The sequence below is a fragment of the Oryx dammah genome, unplaced genomic scaffold (assembly GCF_014754425.2).
Source record: "Oryx dammah isolate SB20612 unplaced genomic scaffold, SCBI_Odam_1.1 HiC_scaffold_17, whole genome shotgun sequence".
Lineage (NCBI taxonomy): Eukaryota > Metazoa > Chordata > Mammalia > Artiodactyla > Bovidae > Oryx > Oryx dammah.
The window spans coordinates 16,928,887-16,951,917 of record NW_024070201.1 but is presented as its reverse complement, the minus strand read 5'-3'; the positions used below and the strand labels follow the sequence as shown (position 1 = coordinate 16,951,917).

The 23,031-nt window shown below is 36.8% G+C and overlaps 1 protein-coding gene across 1 annotated transcript in view; it reads right to left on the bottom strand.

Annotated features, from left to right (window-relative positions):
- Positions 1-23,031, bottom strand: part of CUL5 (cullin 5) — a 128,356-nt gene that overhangs the window by 60,217 nt on the left and 45,108 nt on the right. The window contains exons 3-4 of the mRNA XM_040257920.1: positions 13,631-13,730; positions 309-485 (exon numbers count right to left, since the gene is read on the bottom strand). Of these exons, the coding sequence (XP_040113854.1) occupies positions 309-485; positions 13,631-13,730 (277 nt within the window). The remainder of the gene's footprint in view (positions 1-308; positions 486-13,630; positions 13,731-23,031) is intronic.

Here is a 23,031-nt window from a genome sequence, read left to right as displayed (position 1 = left end):
TTATAAAAAAGTAAAAGTATAAAAAAGAAGGAAATAAAATTCTGAAGATAAAACTAGGAAAAGGAGAAAGTGAAAAGGAAAAGCAAAGGAGGTAATGTCTGAATACAGATCTATAGCTTAAGACCACATAAAAGAAGATAGAACACTAAATAAAAAAGAAGCAATATTATTCAATAAAACACAGCAAAAGCTGAACAAGAGTTTGTTTACATGTGAAGTAGAAAAACTCATTTCAGTGCAAATTTCGAAAGTCTTCAACTCACCCTATTTCTGAAGAATATTAGGGAAAACTGAGGAAACTGACTTACCTTTCGAACAATACTGTCTTCTACATTTGATTTTTTATTGCTGCCCTGTTTACCCATTAAAGTAATCTCTAGTTGACAGAAAGGCTTCGGTAAAATATCACACTGTGTAAAGAATTTTCGCCATTCAACAATGTAAGCTTTTAGCAAAGCTGTATCATCTTGATGGCTCAGTACTCGCTGAAAAAAAAAAAAAGAATAAATTTTAAATAAATACAAGTGCTAAAAGAAAAATAAAACATGTTCATGCCACAAATTTACGTTACTGTATACTCTAAATTATACCTAAAAGAAATTAAAACATATGTATATACACAAGAAAAAAAACATGTTCACGTATAGTGAACATATAGTAATGTTCATTATTATAATGAACATTTTACAATATATACAGATGTTGAATCACTATGTTGTATACTAATAAAATGTTATGTGTCAATCATATTTTAATTTAAAAAAATCCTATATCCTTTAGCTATTACCTTCCTACCCTCCTCCTTTCTTGGTTGCGCCCTCTTCACCTAGCCCTAAGTAATCACTAATTTATTTTCTGTGTCTATATATTTGCCTGTTCTGGGCTTTCATATGGATGAAACTATATAATATGTAGACTTTTATGACTGACTTCTTTTACATACCACAGTGTTTTCAGGGCTCATCCACGTAGTATTATAGGTCAGTACTTTATTCCTAAATACTATTCCATTTTATGGACATAACATTTTATTTATCTACTTGTTCACTAGTGAACATGTGGATCATTTCCAACTTTTGGCTATCATGTACAATGCTACTATAAATGTCTGTCTACCAAAATAAGAAAATGTTCACCAAAAACTTGTGCACACTTACCAAAAAAATAGAGAGGATTCAAATATCTCAATTCAGAGCTGTAAGAGGAGACGCTACAACTGATACCACAGATATAAAAAGGATCATAAGAGACTACTATGAAATACTGAATGCCAACAAACTTGACAACCTACTAGAAATGGATAAATTTCTAGAAACATACAATCAACCAAAACCTTTTTCTGAAGAAAAAGAAATGTAAACAGATTACCTGTAAGTTATTAATATTTCATTCACAATTTTAAAACTCCCAACAAGGGTGATTGGTTCAAGATGGTAGAGTAGAAGGACATGTGCTCCTCTCCTCCTGCAAGAGCACTGAAATCACAACTAACTGTTGAACAACCGTCAACAGGAGGATGCTGGAACTCACCAAAGAAAGATGCAGAAGACAAAGGAAAAGTTGCAACGAGATGCCAGGAGGGGCACAATCACAATAAAATCAAACCCTATACCTATGAGGTGGGTGGCCCACAAACGGGAGAACAATAACACCAAAAAAGTTTTCTCACTATTGCAAAGGTTATGAGCCCCACATCAAGCTTCCCAGCCTGGAGATTCTGGCAAAGGGACAAGGAATTCCCAGGGAAACTGCAGGCCAGTGGGATTTGATAATAGAACTTCCACAGGACTGTGGAAAACAGACTCTGCACTCCTGGAGGGCATACACAAAATCTTGTGTGCATAAAGAACCACAAGAAAGGAGTAGTGATCCCACAGGAGACTGAGCCAGACTTGCCGGCTACTGTTGGAGGGTCTCTTGCAGAGGTGTGAGGTGGCCGTGGCTCACCATGGCACTGACAGCAGCAATTCTAGGAAGTGCCACGGACACTGGAGGATGCCGTCCGCCCTGCAATAGAGCCTATAGACTCCAGGGCTGGGTTGCTTCAGGCTAAACAACTAACAAGGAGGGAGCATAGCCCATCCATTAGCAGAAAATGGGATTAAAGTTTTATTGATCATGGTGTTGCCCACCAGAGCAAGACCCAGTTTTTCCCACTGACAGTCCCTCCCATGAGGAAGCTTGCACAGTCCTCTTAAACAGCCTCATTCACCAGACGGCAGACAGAAGAACCAAGAAGAACTACAATCCTGCAGCCTCCAGAATAAGAACAACAATCACAAAAAGTTAAATAAAATGAAAAGGCAGAGGATTACATCCCAGATGAAGGAACAAGATAAAACCCAGAAAAGCAATTAAACGATATGGAGATAAGCAACCTTCCAGAAAAAGAATTCAGAATAATAACAGTGAAGATGATCTAGAATCTTGGAAAAAGAATGGAGAGGATGCAAGAAATGTTCACCAAAGACCTGGAAGAACTGATGTAAGAACCAACAGAGATAGACAACACACTAGAAAGAATAACAAAATAATTGTGGTAAGAGAATGGATAAGTGACCTGGAAGATGGAATGGCTGAAATCACTGCTGCAAAACAGAATATAGAAAGAATAAAAAAAAAAAAAAAGGACAGCCTAAAGACCCCTGGGACAACCTTAAACACACCAACTTTTGTATTACAGGGGTCCCAGAAGGAGAAGAGAGAGAAAGGACTCAGGAAAGTATTTGAAGAGATAACAGATGAAAACCTCCCTAACATGGGAAAAGAAATAGTCAACAAAGTCTAGGAAGCAGAGAGTCCCAGATAGGATAAACCCAAAGATGAAGACACTGAGACACATAGCAATCAAACTGCCAAAAATTAAAGATAAACATAAAATATTAAAAGCAATAAGGGAAAAATGACACACACACAAAAGACATACAAAGGAACTCCCATATGATTATCAGCTGATTTCTCGACAGAAACTCTGCAAGTCCAAGGAGAGTGGCACAGTATATTTAAAGTGATGGAAGGAAAGAACCTATAAGCAAGAAAACTCTACCCAGCAAGGATCTTGTTTAGATTTGATGGAAAAATCCAAAGCTTTACAGACAAGCAAAAGTTAAGAGAATTCAGCACCACAAAACCAGCTTTACAACAAATGCTAAAGGAAGGAAACACAAGAGAAAGAAAAAACATATAAAAATAAGCCCAAAACAATTAAGGAAGTGGTGCCACCAAGGGAGCCCAATAGGATCATACATATTCATAGTTACGTTAAATGTAAATGTATCAAATGCATAAGCGAAAGACAAAGACTGGCTGGGCGAATAGAAAAATAAGACCCATCTCTACAAGAGACCTACCTCAGATCTAGGGATACTTACAGACTGAAAGTAAACAAATGGGAGAAGGTAGTCCATACAAATGGAAATCAAAAGCCAGAGTAGCAATATTCATAGCAGACAAAACAGACTTTAAAACACAGACTGTTGTAGGAGACAAAGTAGGACAGTACATAATGATCAAGGGATCAATCCAAGAAGAAGATACAACAATTATAAGTAAATATGCACCCAATACAGGAGCACTCAACATATAAGGCAAATACTAATAACCATAAAGGAAGAAATTGACAGCAACACATTAATAGTGGGGGGCTTAAACATCCCACTTTCATTAATGCACAGATCATCCACAGAAAATTTATAAGGAAACAACGGGCCTTAAATAAATGACACATTAGATCTGATAGACTTAAGTGATATTTATAGAGCCTTCCACCAAAAAGCAGCAGACTATACCTTCTTCTCAGTGCACAGAGAACATCCTCCAGAACTGATCACACGCTGGGTCACAAGGTGAACCTTGGTAAATTTAAGAAAACTGAAATCATATCCAGTATCTATTCTGATCATAACACTGAGACTAGAAATAAACAAGGGAAAAAAAAACTGTAAAAAACACAAACATGTGCCAGCTAAACAATATGTTACTAAACAACCAATTGATCATTGAGAAATCAAATAGAAAATTAAAAAATAACTAGGGACAATAATGATGAAAGCACAATGGTCCAACACCTATGGGATGAAGCAAAAGCAGTTCTAAGAAAGAAGTTTACAGCAATACAATCAAGAAACAAGAAAAATCTCAAAGAACCTAAGCTTACACCTAAAGAAACTAGAGAAAGGAGGACAAACAAAACCTAAAGTTAGTAGAAGGAAACAAATTATGAAGATCTTGGCAGAAATAAATAAGAGACAAAACAATCACAAAGGTCAATGAACTGAAAGCTGGCTCTTTGAAAAAATAAACAAAATTGATAAACCTTTAGCAAGACTCAGCAATATAAAAAGGGTGAAGACTCAAAGCAATAAAATTATAAATGAAAAAGAAGTTACAACTGACTCCAAACAAACCAAGGATCATATGAGACTACTATGAGCAACTGTATGCTAATAAAATGGACAACCTGGAAGAAATGGACAAATTCTTAGAAAGGTACAGTATCCCTAGACCAAATCGGGAAGAAACAGAAAGTATGAACAGACCAATCACAAGCACTGAAATTGCAACTGTGACTGTCATTTAGAGAAGATTAACATTTAGAGAAGAGTTCATATCTATGCTTCTGAAACTGTTCCCAGAAAATTGATGAGGAAGGAAAACTTCCAACTTCCAAACTCATTCTATGAGGCTCCCATTGCCCTGATACAAAATCAGACAAAGATACCACACACAAAAAAGAAAATTACAGGCCAATAACACTGATGAACACAGATTCAAAAACCCTCAACAAAACACTAGCAATCTGCATCCAACAATACATTAAAAAAATCATTCACCATTATCAAGAGGGATTCATCCCAGGGATACAAGGATTTTTCAATATCCGCACATCAATCTATATGACACATCATATCAACACGTTGAAGAATAAAAACAGTATGATCATCTCAATAGATGCAGAAAAATTTTCACAAAATTCAGAACCCATTTATGATAAAAACTCTCCAGAGAGTGGGCACAGAGGGAACATACCTGAACAGAATAAAGGCCATATACAACAAACCTATAAGTAACATCATATTCAATGGTGAAAAGCTGAAAGCATTTCCTCTAAGATCAGGAAAAAGACTAGGATGTCCACTCTCATCTTTATTCAACATAGTTTTCAAAGTCCTTGCTACAGCAATCAGAGAAGAAAACAAAGTAAAGGGAATCTAAATTGGAAGTTAAACTGACACTGTTTGCAGAATGTAATACTATACATAAAAGATCCTAAAGATGCCAACAAAAAACTACTAGTGCTCATCATTGAGTTTAGTAAAGGTGCAGGTTGCAAAATTAATACACAGTAATCTGTTGCATTTCTATATACTAACAATGAAAGACTGGAAAGAGAAATTCAAGAAACAATTACATTTACCATCACATCAAAAAGAATAAAATACCTACAAATAAACCTACCTAAATGGACAAAAGACTTGTACCCCAAAAACTGCAAGACACTGTTGAAAGAAAAAGACAAAACAGATGGAAAGTCATACCATGTTCATGTGTTGGAAGAATCAATATTGTCAAAATAACTATACTGCCTAAGGCAATCTACGGATCCAATGCAATCTTTATCAAATTACCAATGATATTTTTCATAGAACTAGAACCAAAAAATCTTAAAATCTATATAAAGACACGATACTGAAAGCCGGGCAACCTTGGGAAACAGAGCTAGAGGAAATCAGACTCCCTAACTTCAGACTATACTACAAGCTACAGTTATCAAAACAGTATGGTCCTGGCACAAAAAACAGAAATATAAATCAATGGAACAGGATAGAAAACCCAGAAATAAATCCATGCACTTACGGTCAATTAATCTATGGCAAAAGAGGCAAGACTACATGTTGGAAAGACACAGTTCAACAAATGATGCTGGGAAACTGGACAGCTACGTGTAAAAAAAAAAAAAAAAGATAATTCTTTAATATCATACACAAAAATAAGCTCAAAATGGATTGGAGACCTAAATGTGAAACCAGATACTATAAAACTCCTAGAGGAAAAGAGGCAGAACACTCTCTGGCATAAATGGCAGCAATATCTTTTTTGATCCATCTCACAGAATAATGGAAATAAAAGCAAAAATAAACAAACAGGATGTACTTAAAGCAAAAGGGTTCGCACAGCAAAGGGAACCATAGAAAAACAAAAAGAGATCCCACAAACTGGGAAATGATGTGGAAAACAAGGGTCTCCAGCATTTATAAATACCTCATGATGCTTAACAACATCAAAACAAACAACTCAATCAAATATTGGGCAGAAGAGTTAAATAGGCATTTCTCCAAAGAAGACATACAGATGGCCAAGAGAACATAAAATGATGTTCAACATCACTAATTTACAGAGAAATGCAAACCAGAACTACAATGAAATATCACTTCACACCAGTCAAAATGGCTATCATCAAAAAATCCATAAACATAAATGCTGGAAAGAGTTTGTAGAGAAGGTAACCCTCCTACACTGTTGGTGGCAATGTAAACAGGTAGATACACTATAGAGACCAGTATGGAGGTTCCTTAAAAAAAAAATAAATAAATAAAGCTACCATATGACCCTGCAGTCCCATTCCTGAGCATGTATCTGGAGAAAAAAATGATGCAAAGATACATGCACCTGTGTTCACTGAAGCACTGTTTACAATAGCTAAGACATGGAACCAACCTAAATGCCAGTCAACAGAGGAATGGATAAAGAAGATGTGGACATATATACAATGGAATATTACTCAGCCATTAGAAAGAGTGAAATAATGCCATTTGCAGCAACATGAATGGAACGAGAGATTGTCACACTGAGTGAAGGAAGACAGAGAAGGAGAAATATCATAGCACATCCCTTCTATATGGACTCTAAAAAGAAATGATACAAATGAACTTACTTATAAAACAGAAAGACCCATAGACTTAAAAGAACAAACTTATGGTTACCTGTACACACTGCTATATTTAAAATGGATAACCAAAAAATACCTGCTATATAACACATGGAACTCTGTTCAATACTATGTGGCAGTCTGGATGGGAGGGAAGTCTGGGGAAGAACAGATACATGTATATATGTGGCTGAGTCCCTTTGCTGTTCACCTGAAACTACCACACTGTTAATCAGCTATACTGCAATACAAAACAAAAAGTTTAAAAAAATGATCTTGAGAAAACTGGTTAGCTCTTTGGAAAAAGAATGAAGTTAGATCCTTACTCCAAAGTATAATTCAAAATAAAGTCCAAATAAACTAAGTATCCAAAATAAAAAGAACTGGCTGATCAGTTTCTGGATGGAGAAATCCACTACAAACAAAACAAGAAAGGTGGAAGATACTATTAAAAAGATTAATAAAGATTTAGAATCTAAATGTTAAAAAAAATAAAAGAAATTATACAAATAAACTTACAAAACAGAAACAGACTCACAGACTTTAAGAACAAACTTAAAGTTGCAAGGGGGTAGGGGAAGAATGGAGAAAGCCATGACACCCCACTCCAGTACTCCTGCCTGGAAAATCCCATGGACAGAGGAGCCTGGTAGGCTGCAGTCCATGGGGTCGCAAAGAGTCAGACATGACTGAGTGACGTCACTTTCACTTTTCACTTTCATGCACTGGAGAAGGAAATGGCAACCCACTCCAGTGTTCTTGCCTAGAGAATCCCAGGGACAGGGGAGCCTAGTGGGCTGCTGTCTATGGGGTCACACAGAGTCGGACACGACTGAAGTGACTTAGCAGCAGTAGCAGCAGTGGGGGAAGGGATAAGTAGGTAGTTCGAGATTGACATATACACACGGCTATATTTAAAATAGTATTGATGTATGGTAGAAACCCACATAATATTATAAAGCGATTATACTTCAGTTAAAAATAAATACATTTTTAAAAATAATAAAATGGATAACCAACAAGGGCCTACTAAAAAGCACTGTATAATTCTCCTCAATGTTATGTGGCAGCCTGGGTGGGAGGGGACTCTGTAGGAGACAGATACATGTATATGTATGGCTGAGTCCCTCTCTGCTCCTCTGAAACTATCATAACAGTGTTAACTGGCTATATCCCAACACAAAATAAAAAGTTAAAAAAAAAAAAAAAGCTCACAAACAAACACAGATCCAAATGGAAAAGGAAACAGTTTTCATTCTAATCCACCAATTACAAATGCGTTTTGTAGAAAAAAATATTGCCAACAAATAAAGTCCAAGATCAGATGGTTTCACTGCTGAATTTATCAAACATTTAAAGTAGAACTAAACTGGAGCCTATTATACAGTGAAGTAAGCCAGAAAGAAAAACACCAATACAGTATACTAACGCATATATATGGAATTTAGAAAGATGGTAACAATAACCCTGCATGCGAGACAACAGAGGAGACACAGATGTATAGAACAGTCTTTTGGACTCTGTGGGAGAGGGAGAGGGTGGGATGATTTGGGAGAATGGCATTGAAACATGTATAATATCATATATGAAACGCATCACCAGTCCAGGTTTGATGCATGATACTGGATGCTTGGGGCTGGTGCACTGGGACGACCCAGAGGGATGGTATGGGGAGGGAGGAGGGAGGGGGTTCAGGATGGGGAACCCGTGTATACCTGTGGCAGATTCATGTTGATGTATGGCAAAACCAATACACGGAAAAAAAAAAGTAGAACTAATACTAATCCTTCTCAAACTCTTTTAAAAAACAGAATAGGAGGGAACACTTCCAAACTCATTTATTAGCCTAGCATTACCCAAATCCCAAAATCAGACAAGGATGCCAAAAGAAAATTACAAATCAGAATCGCTGATGAATGTTGATATAAGGAATTCTGAAAAAAAATCAGCAAGCCAAATTCCACAGCATCATACACCATGATCAAGTAGGATTTTGCTTCAGGCATTTAAGAATGGGTCCACACTTACAAATTAATGAATATGATACACCACATTAAAAAAATGAATTAAAACTATGATCATCTCAATGGATACAGAAAAAAGCATTTGACAAAACTCAACATATATTTATGATTAAAAACTTTCAACAAAGTGGGTATAGAGGGAATGTACCTCAACTTAATAAAGAACAAGCCCACAGCTAACATTATATTCAACGGTGAAAAGTTGAAAGCTATTCTTCTAAGATCAGGAATAAGACAAGGATGCCTACTCTTACCATTCCTATCTAACACTACTGGAAGTCTTATCCAGAGCAATTAGTTAGAAAAAAGAAATAAAAGGCACCCTAATTTGAAAGAAAGAAGTAAAACTGTCACTACTTGTAGATGACATTATACTATATATAGAAAATACTACAGACTCCATTAATAAATAAATAAATTCAGTAAAGTTGCAGGATAGAAAAATCAATATATAAAAATCTCCTGAGTTTTTATATACTAATAACAAACTATCAAAAAGATATTAGGGGAAAAATATCCCAGTTAAAATCTCGTCTGAAAGAACAAAATATCTAAGAATATTAATAAATTTAAGAGGTAAAAGACCTACACTGAAACACTGATAAAAGAAACTAAGACACATATAAATGAAAAGATATTCTGTGCTTACAGATTGTTAAAATTCTATTGTTAAAATGTCCCCTCTACTCAAAGTAGTATAGGTTTGTTATAATACCTATCAGAATTTTAATGACATTTTTCACAGAAATAGTACCAAGAATACTAAAATTTGTAGAACTATAAAAGACCCTGAATAGCCAAAGTAGTCCTGAGAAACAACAAAGCTGGAGGCATCATGCTTATTGACTGCAAATTACTTTACAAAGCTAGAATTAAAACAGTATGGTACTGGCATAAAAGGGTCTTCCCTGGTGGCTCAGCAATAAAAAATTCTCCTGCCAATCAAAAGTGTTACAAAGAGCTGAACATGACTTACCAACTAAACAACAACAACAAATGAACAAAGTGAATATGTTGTTCAATAAAGTTTTTGGTGAAAATGAAAAATGTGTCTCTTATTTTTACTTAAAAACAAAAGGAACCTTTTGGCCAACTCAATACAGCATGGTGACTACAGTTAGCAATAGAATAGCACACATTTGAAAGCTGTTAAGAAAAGTAAATCTTGAAAGTTCTCATCATAAGAAAAATATTTTGTAACTATGTGTGGTGATGGATATGAAGTAGACTTATTGTGGTAATCATTTTGCAATACGTACATATCATTTTACAAAATATAAAAATATCAAATAACTATGCTGTATACCTGAAACTAGCATAATATGTCAATTATACCTAAAACAAAACTTGTACACAAATGTTCACAGCACCATTATTCAAAATAGACAAAAAGTAATAACACTCTAATGTCTATCAACGACAAACAGGTAAACTAAATACAGCATAGTCATACAATGGAATAGATCTTTCCTGATGACTCAGTTGGTAAAGAGTCTGCCTGCAGTGTGGGAGACCTGGATGCAATCCCTGAGTCAGGAAGATCCCCTGTAGAAGAAAATGGCAACACACTCCAGTATTCTTGCTTGGAGAATTCCATGGACAGAGGAACCTGGTGGGCTCCAGTCCATGGGATCACAAAGAGTCAGACACACAACTAAGTGACTAACACTTTCACTTTCATACAGTGGAGTATTACTCACCCATAAGAAGGAATGAAATAGTGCTAAATGGTACAACATAGATGAAACTTGAAAAACATTACTCCAAGCAAAAGATGCTAGTCATAAAAGGCCGAATATTATAGGATTCCATTTATAGGAAATGTCTAGGATAAATAAATCCACAGGAACAGAAAGTAGATTACTGTTTGCCAAAGGGAAGGGGGAGTTTATGGGGGAGTAACTGCTAATGGGTACAGAGTTTCTATTAATATCTGGGCTGATGTATGTGTTAGTCACTCAGTCTTGCCAGACTCTTTGTGACCCCACGGACTGTAGCCCACCAGGCTCTTCTGTCCATGGAATTCTCCAGGCAAGAATACTGGAGTGGGTTACCATTTCCTTCTCCAATCTGGGCTGATAAAAATATTCTAAAATTAGGCAATAAACACACAAAATTATAAGGTTTTAAAAGGAATATTCTGGTATGCAAATTTATCTCAATTTTTTTTAAAAAAGATCCTAATCTATTTCTTCACTGGACTTTAGCAAGTCCTGTGATTAACTATGATCAATAGAATGATGCAGATGTGACTCTGATACTTCTGAGCCAAAATCTCAAGAGGTTTGCAAGACTCCACTATCACCTCAAAGACTGGTTTCCTTGAGAATGAAAAACCACATGAGGGGGAAAAAGCCCCAGAAGGAAGTCAGTACAGTGCCAAACACCAAAAATACAAAAACAGCTCTCTTAGACCATCCAGTTCCTGCAGATCCACCACCTTACTGCTGCCACATTAATAAGCTTAGGCAAAATCAGGTGAGCCTAGCCCAAAATGCTAAGTCACAGAATTATGTACAAATAAGAGAGTTACGTTAATCTTTCGGAGAAGGCAATGGCACCCCACTCCAGTACTCTTGCCTCAAACGTCCCATGGACAGAGAAGCCTAGTAGGCTGCAGTCCATGGGGTCGCTAAGAGTCGGACACGACTGAGCGACTTCACTTTCACTTTTCACTTTCATGCACTGGAGAAGGAAATGGCAACCCACTCCAGTGTTCTTGCCTGGAGAATCCCAGGAAAGGGGGAGCGTGGTGGGATGCCGTCTATGGGTTGACACATAGTCAGACACAACTGAAGTGACTTAGCAGCATGTTAATCTTTAAAAAAGAAAAAAATTCAATATCCTAATAACTTTCTAAGCACTGCACATTTATTTTTACTTCCCTTGTCATTTAAAATAATGCTATAATAAACATTTTAATGCTCACTACCTGTCCCATTTGGGAGATTTGGTCCTTCCTGACAAGCCGGAGAAGGCGATGGCACCCCACTCCAGTACTCTTGCCTGGCAAATCCCATGGACAGAGGAGCCTAGTAGGCTGCAGTCCACGGGGTTGCTAAGAGTCGGACACGACTGAGCGACTTCACTTTCACTTTTCACTTTCATGCATTGGAGAAGGAAATGGCAACCCACTCCAGTGTTCTTTCCTGGAAAATCCCAGGGACGGGGGAGCCTGGTGGGCTACCGCCTATGGGGTCGCATAGAGTCGGACACAATTGAAGCAACTTAGCAGCAGCAGCAGCAAGATAAGCTCAATTAGTCTAGTAATTGAGTTTACTAAACTCACAAAGCTAGATCTTCTTTAAAATGTTTTAAAATTATATACTTATGTTTGGCACTGCTGGTCCTGAAATTTAACTGCTCTGAATTACTGGCGCTAAATCCTAGCTTCAAGTTCTTGCTAAGGCCTGCATTCCAAACTTTTCAGATCAGGTTACAGTGAAACACTGAAGATATTTTGTTTTCTAGTATGAAATATATTTCTAAATATTTCTAAGATGATTCTTTCTGAGCCCATTTCCAGAAACTAAAGAATAATACTTTGTTGATTTGAAATAACATGATTTATCTTCATCAAAAGTCATTAACAGATAAGCTGACATGCTTTCCAATTCAAGAAGAAACAATTTTTCCTTAAACAGTTCTAGAAAAATGTATGTTTTGATTAAACTGTGATATTGAAAGATTTAATTTTTCTAAGCAAACTTGAGATGATTTATTTTCATTAAAAGATAATTTTCTTATAATTTTATAATTTTCTTATAAAACTCTAATTTTTAAAAAATCACTGATCAACATGGCAGAATTAATGGTATCAACAATAAGACATTTCATTTTGTAAGTCATATCCAATGTGACATCATCCTTATTTCATCAGAATTAAATATATAGCAATCATACACTCAATTTCAGTATCTTCCTTTAAGTCATATATTCATTTTTAATTTCCAACTGCTAACACATTAATATTCAACAAAATTTCTGACATTTTACTAATGTTGTACAAGATAACGATGCAAAAATTCAAATAAAGAATAAGAAATCCTAACTCTATTTTTCAAACTTTATTTTATAGAAAGAACCTTATGTTCTTAGGCCTTTCTTCAAAGTGATAAACAATGCATCAGTGATGCCAGAGTTGATCTGAAATAACACTTTACCTCTGCATTAATTTTTCCCAAAAGACAACAGTGTCAGTAAAGACAAAACAAACAAATACCTAAATGAGCTCTGCCTTCATTTTAATATTAAACATGTGTACACAGTACCAACCCAAGAATACTGAATTTCAGCTCAGCAGGAGCAATGCAAAAGACAGTCCAAGAATTATACAGTCAGACAATTATTCAGAATTGAAAAAACTACTGTCAGCCTGAAAAGAGGTATTAATTGGGAGAAAAAAAAAGATTTATGTGGACTGATGTATGGCCAATAATAATGGTGGGGGGATTCTAAAGAATGTATAAGAATGAAATTCTTTATAGCATCTTTTAATTGAGATAACTAAATATTTGTTTGAAAGAAATCCCACTATGGGAGGAGAAAACAATAAATGACTATCATTTCATTAAAAAATTTTAATTAGCAAGTGTGTCAAAAGTTTATGTGATATTTTAAAATTACTTCAGGATGATACTGAGTAAAGTCTTAAACAATATATAGACGTAAAACTTACTGCCTGTGCTTGCTTAATAAACTCAAGAATATCTTCTTTTAAAGCCTGATGAATTTTTGCTGGGCCTTTATCATCCCAGAGACAGACTGCATGTACATCCCTGTAAAAAATAAAGCAGGTAAACAAACATTAACACCGGAACAAGAACAAACACAAAACTGTTTTGTTTCAATATGGTTTCCATGGATCATGCTAAGGGTGCTTGAATCCATTCATATGAACCAAGCATTCTTTGTAAGGTTTCTCATACAGGTACACTTGCTTCTATTTTTATTTTCTTTGTTACTGTTTTCCTTAAATCTTTGCAACTGTTTTGATTAAATTTATAAATTACAAAAGTATCTCCGAATCAGACTTCCAAAGTTAAATACTACCAAAATTTTCTTGTGCAAAGACAACTATAAATTCTTTAATATATAACACTATATATATATATATATATAAACTATCCGTTTTTAGAAAGTCAGTAATTTAAATACTATTACAACAAAACTCCAAATTTCTCCCAAATATTCATCACATTTACACATCAATTATCACTGTGCCTCCTTTATTTAGAATACACATATACTCACTGCTGATTCACGTTACTGTACAGCAGAAACTAACACAACATTGTAAAGCAATTACAGTCCATTTAAAAGATAAATCTAAAAAAATTAAGAGAAAAAAAGAAAGAAAAGAGTGACTATTTCAACTTTCTAATACAACAAGATACAAAATTTAACTTTTTGGGAAAAAAACACAAAACTATAATCGATTCAAATAAAAAAATAGAGGGCTTCTCTGGCAGCTTGGTGGTAAAGAATCTGCCTGTGTCTGATCACTGGGTCGGGAAGATTCCCCTGGAGAAGGAAATGGCATCCCACTTCAGTATTTTTGCCTGAGAAATCCCATGGACACAGCAGCCTGATGGACTACAGTCTGTGGGGTCGCAGAAGAGTCAAACATGACTTAGCAACTAAACAACAACAAATAAACAGAAACAAAAGCTCTTTAAACTCTAAAGCTGACATATTTTACCCAAAAGGTCATTCATTATAGAAACATATTTAATATTAATACATGTTCACAGAATGAGTTTTTTAATTACTACATAGTAGAGCAGGGAAACATAACAAAAGCTAGAGTCTTATACCGTGTGTACGTGTGTACACTCACACACAAGCACTTAGTCGAGTCTGACTCTTTGCAACCCCATGGACTGGGGCCCCACAGTCTCCTCTGCAGAATTTTCTAGGCAAAAATTGCCTAGAAAAGTTGCCATTTCCTTCTTCAGGGGATCTTCCCCACCCAGGGACTGAACCCCAGTCTCTTGTGTCTCCTGCATTGGCAGGCAGGTTCTTTACCAGCTGAGCCACCAGGGAATATAGTCTTATACTGGGGATTCTCTTACTCAACAAATGTTCCCCAGTACTTTATAGAGCCCTATATACATTTTAAAATCTACATTATGATTTTTTAAAAAAGCAGAAAAAAAAGGCCAAAAAAATTATCTCTAGAATCCTAACATATAATAATGGCCAAATAGTTTGTTTTATATTCAGATTCTTAGGGGCATAATCATAACCCAAAGTTTTGTCTATATATTAATTTGAACTTGTTTTCATCATTGGTTAAATTCAGCTTAATAGTGGTATCTGGTCCAGAGTAGATGTAGTCAAGCACACAAATATTTGTTAAATAACATAATAGGTAACATCCAACTGCTCGTGCTATGCTAAATCACTTCAGTCATGTCTGACTCTTTGCGACCCTAAGGACTGTAGCCAGTCAGGCTCCTCTTCCATGGAACTCTCCAGGCAAGAACACTGGAGTGGGTTGCCATGCCCTCCTCCAAGGGATCTTCCCAACCCAAGGATCGAACCCACATCTCTTACATCTCCTGCACTGGCAGACAGGTTTTTTTTTTTTACCACTAGCACCACCTGAGAAGCCTCATCCAACGGCTTGTGTGTCAGCTGCTCAGCTGTGTCAGATTCTTTGCAACTTCATGGATTGGGGCCTGCCAGGCTCCTCTGTCCATAGGATTTCCAGGCAAGAATACTCGAGTGGGTTGCCACTCCCTTTTCCAGGGGATCTTCCCGACCCAGGGATCAAAAACAGGTCTCCTGCATTGCAGGCAGATTATTTACCATCTGAACTACCAGGGAAAGCCCTCCAACTGCTTCAGTTCAGTTCAGTCGCTCACTCATGTCCGACTTGCGACCCCATGAATCACAGCACGCCAGGCCTCCCTGTCCATCACCAACTCCCAGAGTTCACTCAGACTCACGTTCATCGAGTCTGTGATGCCATCCAGCCATCTCATTCTCGGTTGTTCCCTTCTCTTCCTGCCCCCAATCCCTCCCAGCATCACAGTCTTTTCCAATGAGTAACCTCTTCGCATGAGGTGGCCAAGGTACTGGAGTTTCAGCTTTAGCATCATTCCTTCCAAAGAATACCCAGGACTGATCTCCTTTAGAATGGACTGGTTGGATCTCCTTGCAGTCCAAGGGACTCTCAAGAGTCTTCTCCAACACCAAAGTTCAAAAGCATCAATTCTTCGGCACTCAGCTTTCTTCACAGTTCAACTCTCACATCCATACATGACCACTGGAAAAACCATAGCCTTGACTAGAGGGACCTTTGTTGGCAAAGTAATGTCTCTGCTTTTGAATATGCTATCTAGGTTGGTCATAACTTTTCTTCGAAGATGTAAGCATCTTTTAATTTCATGGCTGCAGTCACCATCTGCAGTGATTTTGGAGCCCCCAAAAATAAAGTCTGCCACTGTTTCCACTGTTTGCCCATCTATTTCCCAACTGCTTGCTGCTGCTGCTGCTGCTGCTAAGTTGCTTCAGTTGTGTCCAACTCTGTGCGACCCCATAGATGGCAGCCCACTAGGCTCCCCCGTCCCTGGGATTCTCCAGGCAAGAATACTGGAGTGGGTTGCCATTTCCTTCTCCAATGCATGAAAGTGAAAAGTGAAAGTCAAGTTGCTCAGTAGTGTCCAACTCTTAGCGATCCCATGGACTGCAGCCTACCGGGCTCCTCCGTCCATGGGATTTTCCAGGCAAGAGTACTGGAGTGGGGTGCCATTGCCTTCTCCTCCCAACTGCTTACTATATGCTAAATACTATTCTAAGCTGTTTTAACTCAACCTTCACAGCAACTCTGATATAGTACAATTTTATTGCTATCTTAGAGATGGGGAAACTGAGGCAGAGAAAGGTTATGTAACATTCCCAAGATTACACAGCTAGTATACAGTGAACACAGGCAACTGGGCTCCAGAGCCCATATCAAACTGTTTTCTCTTAATTTACTCTTACACCTCTCCAATCCATCCAACAGTCCAACAGTAGCTAAAATGATCTTCATAAAATTCAAATTACATCTTACTGCCTCTGTATCTGTGGCTTTCCAGGAGGCGCCAGAGGTAAAGAACCTGCCTGCCAATGCAGGAGACTTAAGAGACTCAGGGTTTGATTCCTGGGTCAGGAAGATCCCCTGGAGGAGGAAATGGCAACTCATTCCAGTATTCTTGCCTGGACAATTCCATGGACAGAGGAGTCTGTCAAGCTACAGTCCACGGGGTCACAAAGAGTCAGACACACTGAAGCGGCTTAGCAAGCATGCCCACCTCTATATTTAAAATCTTCCAATGGTTTCCTATTGTTCTTTGAATAAAGTACAAAATAGTTAACTGACCTCTGTAATACCTCTGCAATCTCGCCTCATGGCTAAAGAAATCTAGAGTTTAAAAGCAAAAACTGATACAAAAATAGATTGATTATATTTCAATAAGTTTACAACTACTAAGCCTATAAACACAAGATGGTTTAGGAACCCAAGGCAAAGCAAAGGGTGGAAATGAGAGGTAAAGAGAAAAGGGGCAGACTCCCTGGAAGAGATGATTTCTAAGTTTATCTCAAAGAACAAGTGGGATTAGTATCCCTGCTTACTCGACCCACTGTGACACATGCTAGAAAGGCTAAAATGTGACCTGAGTCTCGTTAGGGCAAGAGAGAACGGTGTGGCGCTGGGCACCCAAGAAAGAGCCAAACTTGTGATCCACATGTCTTCCCCAGCTCCCTTTCCTCAGCTTCCAGGAACTTCTGTATGTTGTTATATCGTGGAAGAAGACCATCAATACACTCTTTCCTATCTGAAACACAATACTTCTCACCACCAGGCGACAGAACATGTTGAGGCTCCAGGCCAATTCTCATACACATTTTGAGGAATATAATATATATTGTGCTGGCCAAGAAGTTCATTGGGTTTTTTCTGTAAGATGTTATGGAAAAACCCAGAAGAATTTTTGACTAATCTAATTCGTGAGAAGTATATGATAATACCCTTAAAGCCCTTTATGTTCCTCTCTCTAATCCTACCCTCTCATTCCTCCCCAAAAGTAACCAAGTCTGAATTTGCTGTTTTGGGTTTTCAAGTTTTACAACATACTATGAGGGTTTCTGATTACAGAAATATATCAAATAATATTTTCAAATAATTTTTTTTACTCAACGTGTTACTGATATTTACCCACGAAAGTGCATGTAGTTCTGGTTCGTGTGTTACATCAAGTGGCACTTCAATGTAAAAGGGAAGGAATGGATGAGCAATAAACATCTGAAATTAAGTCTGAATGAATAAGAACACACTCTCTTGGAACATATAATCAAAGTGCTTTTAAAAAAGGAACCTGCTGGACTTCCCAGGTGGTCCAATGGTTAAGAATCTGCCTGCCAATGCAGGAGACACGGGTTCAATCCCTGACTTGGGAAGATCCCACTTGCAACGGAGCAATTAAGTCCATGTGCCACAACCACTGAGCCTGTTCTCTAGAGCTCACAATCCACAACTAATGATCCCTTGATCTGTAACTAATGAGCCTGCGTGCCTAGAGCCCATGCTCCACAACAAGAGAAGCCACCACATCACAACAAGGTATCCTCCACTTGCCGCAACTAGAGAAAACTCATGCACAGCAACAAAGATCCAATGCAACCAAAAAATAAATATTTTTTTTAAAGTAAAGGAAATTGTTTTTAAATACTTAAGTATATTAAAAAAGTCAAGGAGCTGGGAAATGGGAGAATGATGAAGTAAAAAACTTTTTTAAGGTTTTAAGTGGAGAGACAGAAGGATGAGAAAAGAAGCAAGAGGTAAGAAGTATTTCAAAGGTTTCAACTTCTTTAGGTTAAAAAGAAAAGAGAAATAGTGTGACCGTGATGCAAAAAATAGGTATTCTGCTTTTAATTAACAGTAGTACCATATATTACTTTTTTTTTTTTTTTTTTTTTTGCCACATGGCAGGACATGTGGGATCTTACTTCTCTGACCAGGGATTGAGCCACTGAACTGGCGCCTTTTGTAGTGAAAGCATGGACTCTTAACCATGAGGGAAGGTCCAATACCATATACTTCTGATTGAGAGTGAAAGCAGAAAGGAACCACTAATGGAAGTAAACTTTCAGATTAACAAAAAAAGGAAAAGGAAAAATAAAGAGACAATAGTATTTAATAAGTGGTAAATTATAGCAGGAATAAAAAGTATGTCAGTTATAATATTAAACCTAAATAAACCATCCCATTACAAGAGAATATACCTTTCAAAAGGACAGATACTATGATTCTACTTTGTTAGGTACCTAGAATAGATAAACTCAGAGACAAAAAGGAGAATGAAGGTTACCAAAGGCTGGGGGAAAGAGGTACAGTTATTGTTTAATTGGTACAGAGCCTCTGCTTGAGATGTGAATGTTCTAAAAATGGAGAGTGTTGGTGTTTGTACAACATTATGAATGAACTCAATGCCACTGAATCATACACTTGAAAATGGCTAAAATGATAAATTTTGTGCAATGTACAATTTTACAGAAAAAAAAAATTTAATGGCTTAAGAGATACTAGGCAAGTATAAACTGAAAGAAAGCAGAGTGGCAATATTAGCATCATCCAAAGAAGAATTTAAAGTTATAAGGATTGGTGATAGGAACATCATGTAATGATAAAAAAGCATCATTTATTAATGTATGTCCATTTATTTACACCAAAAATATACATAGTAAAATGCAAAACAAACAGAAATGTAAAAACAACATATTTGAACACTTTAAAACATCCTTATATCAGGAGGATGAAAACATTAGGCTCAATCAACAATGGCTTAGATTACTAGATTCTTTTTCTTATATAACAAGAAATTTAGAAGTAGGAAGAGGCTAGTGTTTTGTTCAGAGACTCATCAAGACCTTTCTCTCTCCACTTTTGTCGCTTTAGCATGTTAGCCTAAAGGCGGAACGTGCTAGCACGTTAGGTCAAAGGCAGAAAGGGAAGAAGGTGCCAAGCACATTAGGTAAATTCATCTGGAAAGCAAAAAACTTCCTAGATGCCCTCCGATAGGTGTATTTGCCAGAATGTGTAATGTGCCCAGCCACCTTAGCAGCAAGAAGTGAATATTAAATTATCCAGCCTCCATAGTGGGAGGAACGCAAGGCAAAAGCATAATCAACAGTGTCTGCCAGAGACTTTCTCAACATTTAAAATCTAGAAGAAAAAAATTAAAGACATGCAGGAATTTAAAAATACAATTAATGGAGGAATTCCCTGGTAGTTTCTGTGCTCTCACTACTGAACCTTGGGTTCAATCCCTGGTTGGGGAACTTAAATCCCATAAACCAAGGGGCACAGAACAAAAAATAAAAAAGTTAATGTCTATGACTTACTAGGCAGAGATTCTTGCAAATCACAGGAAGATAAATTTTTCCTAAGAGCTCAGGCAAACACACAAAATTTTTTTAAAAATAATTTTATAGGTTGTTCCACTGATTATAATCCATAAACAACTAATTAAAACTTTACTATATAGAAATTTCAGTTCCTAGATAATGCATGGATTAAAGAAAAAATTACTAACAAGAAAGAAACAGAAGAACATTTCATACCACAAAACCTATGGTGACTATATAAGTGGCATTAAGAAAAAAATATAGGAGGCAGGGATCAAGATCATCCCCAGGGAAAAGAAATGCAAAAAGGCAAAATGGTTGTCTGAGGAGGCCTTACAAACAGCTGTGAATAGAAGAGAAGCAAAAGGCAAAGGAGAAAAGGAAAGATATACTCATTTGAATGCAGAGCTCCAAAGAATATCAAAGAGAGACAAGAAAGCCTTCCTCAGCGATCAATGCAAAGAAACAGAGAAAAACAACAGAATGCAAAAGACTATGCCAAAGCCTGTGACTGTGTGGATCACAATAAACTGTGGAAAATTCTGAGAGATAGGAATAACAGACCACCTGACCTGCCTCTAGAAAAATCTGTATTCACGTCAGGAGCCAACAGTTAGAACTGGACATGGAACAACAGATTGGTTCAAAATAGGAAAAGGAGTACATCAAGGCTGTATATTGTCACTCTGCTTATTTAACTTGTATGCAGAGTACATCATGAGAAACACTGGGCTGGATGAAGCACAAGCTGGAATCAAGATTGCTGAGAGAAATACAAATAACCTCAAATATGCAGATGACACCATCTTTATGGCAGAAAGTGAAGAACTAAAGAGCCTCTTGATGAAAGTGAAAGAGGAGTGAAAAAGTTGGCTTAAAGCTCAACATTCAGAAAACGAAGATCATGGCATCTGATCCCATCATTTCATGGCAAATAGATGGGGAAACAGTGGAAACAGTGGCTGACTTTATTTTTTTGGGCTCCAAAATCACTGTAGATTTGTAGACGGTGATTGCAGCCATGAAATTAATTAGACACTTGCTCCATGGGATAAAAGTTATGACCAACCTAGATAGCATATTAAAAAGCAGAGATATTACTTTACCAAGAAAGGTCTGTCTAGTCAAAGCTATGGTTTTTCCAGTAGTCATGTATGGATGTGAGAGTTGGACTATAAAGAAAGCTGAGCACTTAAGAATTAATGCTTGTGAACTGTGGTGTCGGAGAAGACTTTTGAGAGTCCCTTGGACTACAAGGAGATCCAACCAGTCCATCCTAAAGGAAATCAGTCCTGAATATTCACTGGAAGGACTGATGCTGCAGCTGAAACTCCAATACTTTGGCCACGTGATGTGAAGAGCCGACTCATCTGAAAAGACCTGATGCTGGGTAAGATTGAAGATAGGAGGAGAAGGGGATGACAGAGGATGAGATGGTTGGATGGCATCACCGACTCAATGGACAGGAGTCTGAGTAAACTCTAGGAGCTGGTGATGGACAGGGAGGCCTGGTGTGCTGCAGTTCATAGGCTTGCAAGCAGTCGGACACAACTAAGCAACTGAACTAAAGAAAAAAAATATTACTTGAAAGCTTTGATTGTAAAGAAAAATGTTGAAAAGAATTTAAAAACTAAGAATCTAATAAAAGAACTAAGAAACCAAAGAACAAAATAAACTGGAGACCAAAAAGAAAACAAAAAAAGGAATATTATTTTTTCTGAATAACTAATTTTTCCCTGTTTTCTTTTTCTATTTCCAATTATTTTGTATTTCATTAATTTTGTCTTTCCTTCCTTCTTTAAGTTTAGTTGGCTGGTTTTTCCTCATTTCTTGAAATAAAAACTTAGACTGTGTACTTTTAGCATTTTCTGTGTAATATATGAATCGAAGGCTATGAATCTGTATTGCACAGTTGGTTCTAATATATTTTGATAAATCGTATCCAAGTAATTTTTATAGCTTGATTATGTGAAAAGACCTATAAAATGGATCAACTCCTTAATATTCATATGGAAGAAAAATATGTAGGATTGGGGATAAAAAGTGAGATATAACCACATATAAAATATAAGTATACTACTTGTAATTCTAAGGCAACAAATTTCTAAACCTACTGGAAACTGAAATGAGGCGTGCAAACAGATACTTAGTCCCAATTTTAAATGGAATGCTTCCAACATATTATTACTGGGATATAGCTGCTAAGAGACTTATAGATGGTCTTTACCAGTTTAAAGAATAATATTTTCATTTTTATATTTCATTTTGGAAAGATCCTATGTCTTTTCTCCATCTATTAAGATGATTGATTTCTGATATAATTCTGTCTTGTTTTATTTGTTTTCTGAGTTCAATCTTCATTTCATTATTTCCTCAACTTTTGTTGATTTCTCTCCTCAGCTCTTAAAATTTTCAGTTCAAGTTTGTTTTATAACCCCACATGGTTGTGTGAGAACACAGAACTCAGTCTGAATTGCTGTATTTGTGTTCTACTTCATAGCTGGTTTCTGTGGGACAATTTTTATCACCTAAAATGTTATAATTTATGTAGTTTTAAAAATAGTTTTGGATAGGTAATGTCTGCTTTTTTCTATTTACATTCATTTCATGGTCAGGGCTTCCCTGATAGCTCAGTTGGTAAAGAATCCACCTGCAATGCAGGAGACCCCAGTTGATTCCTGG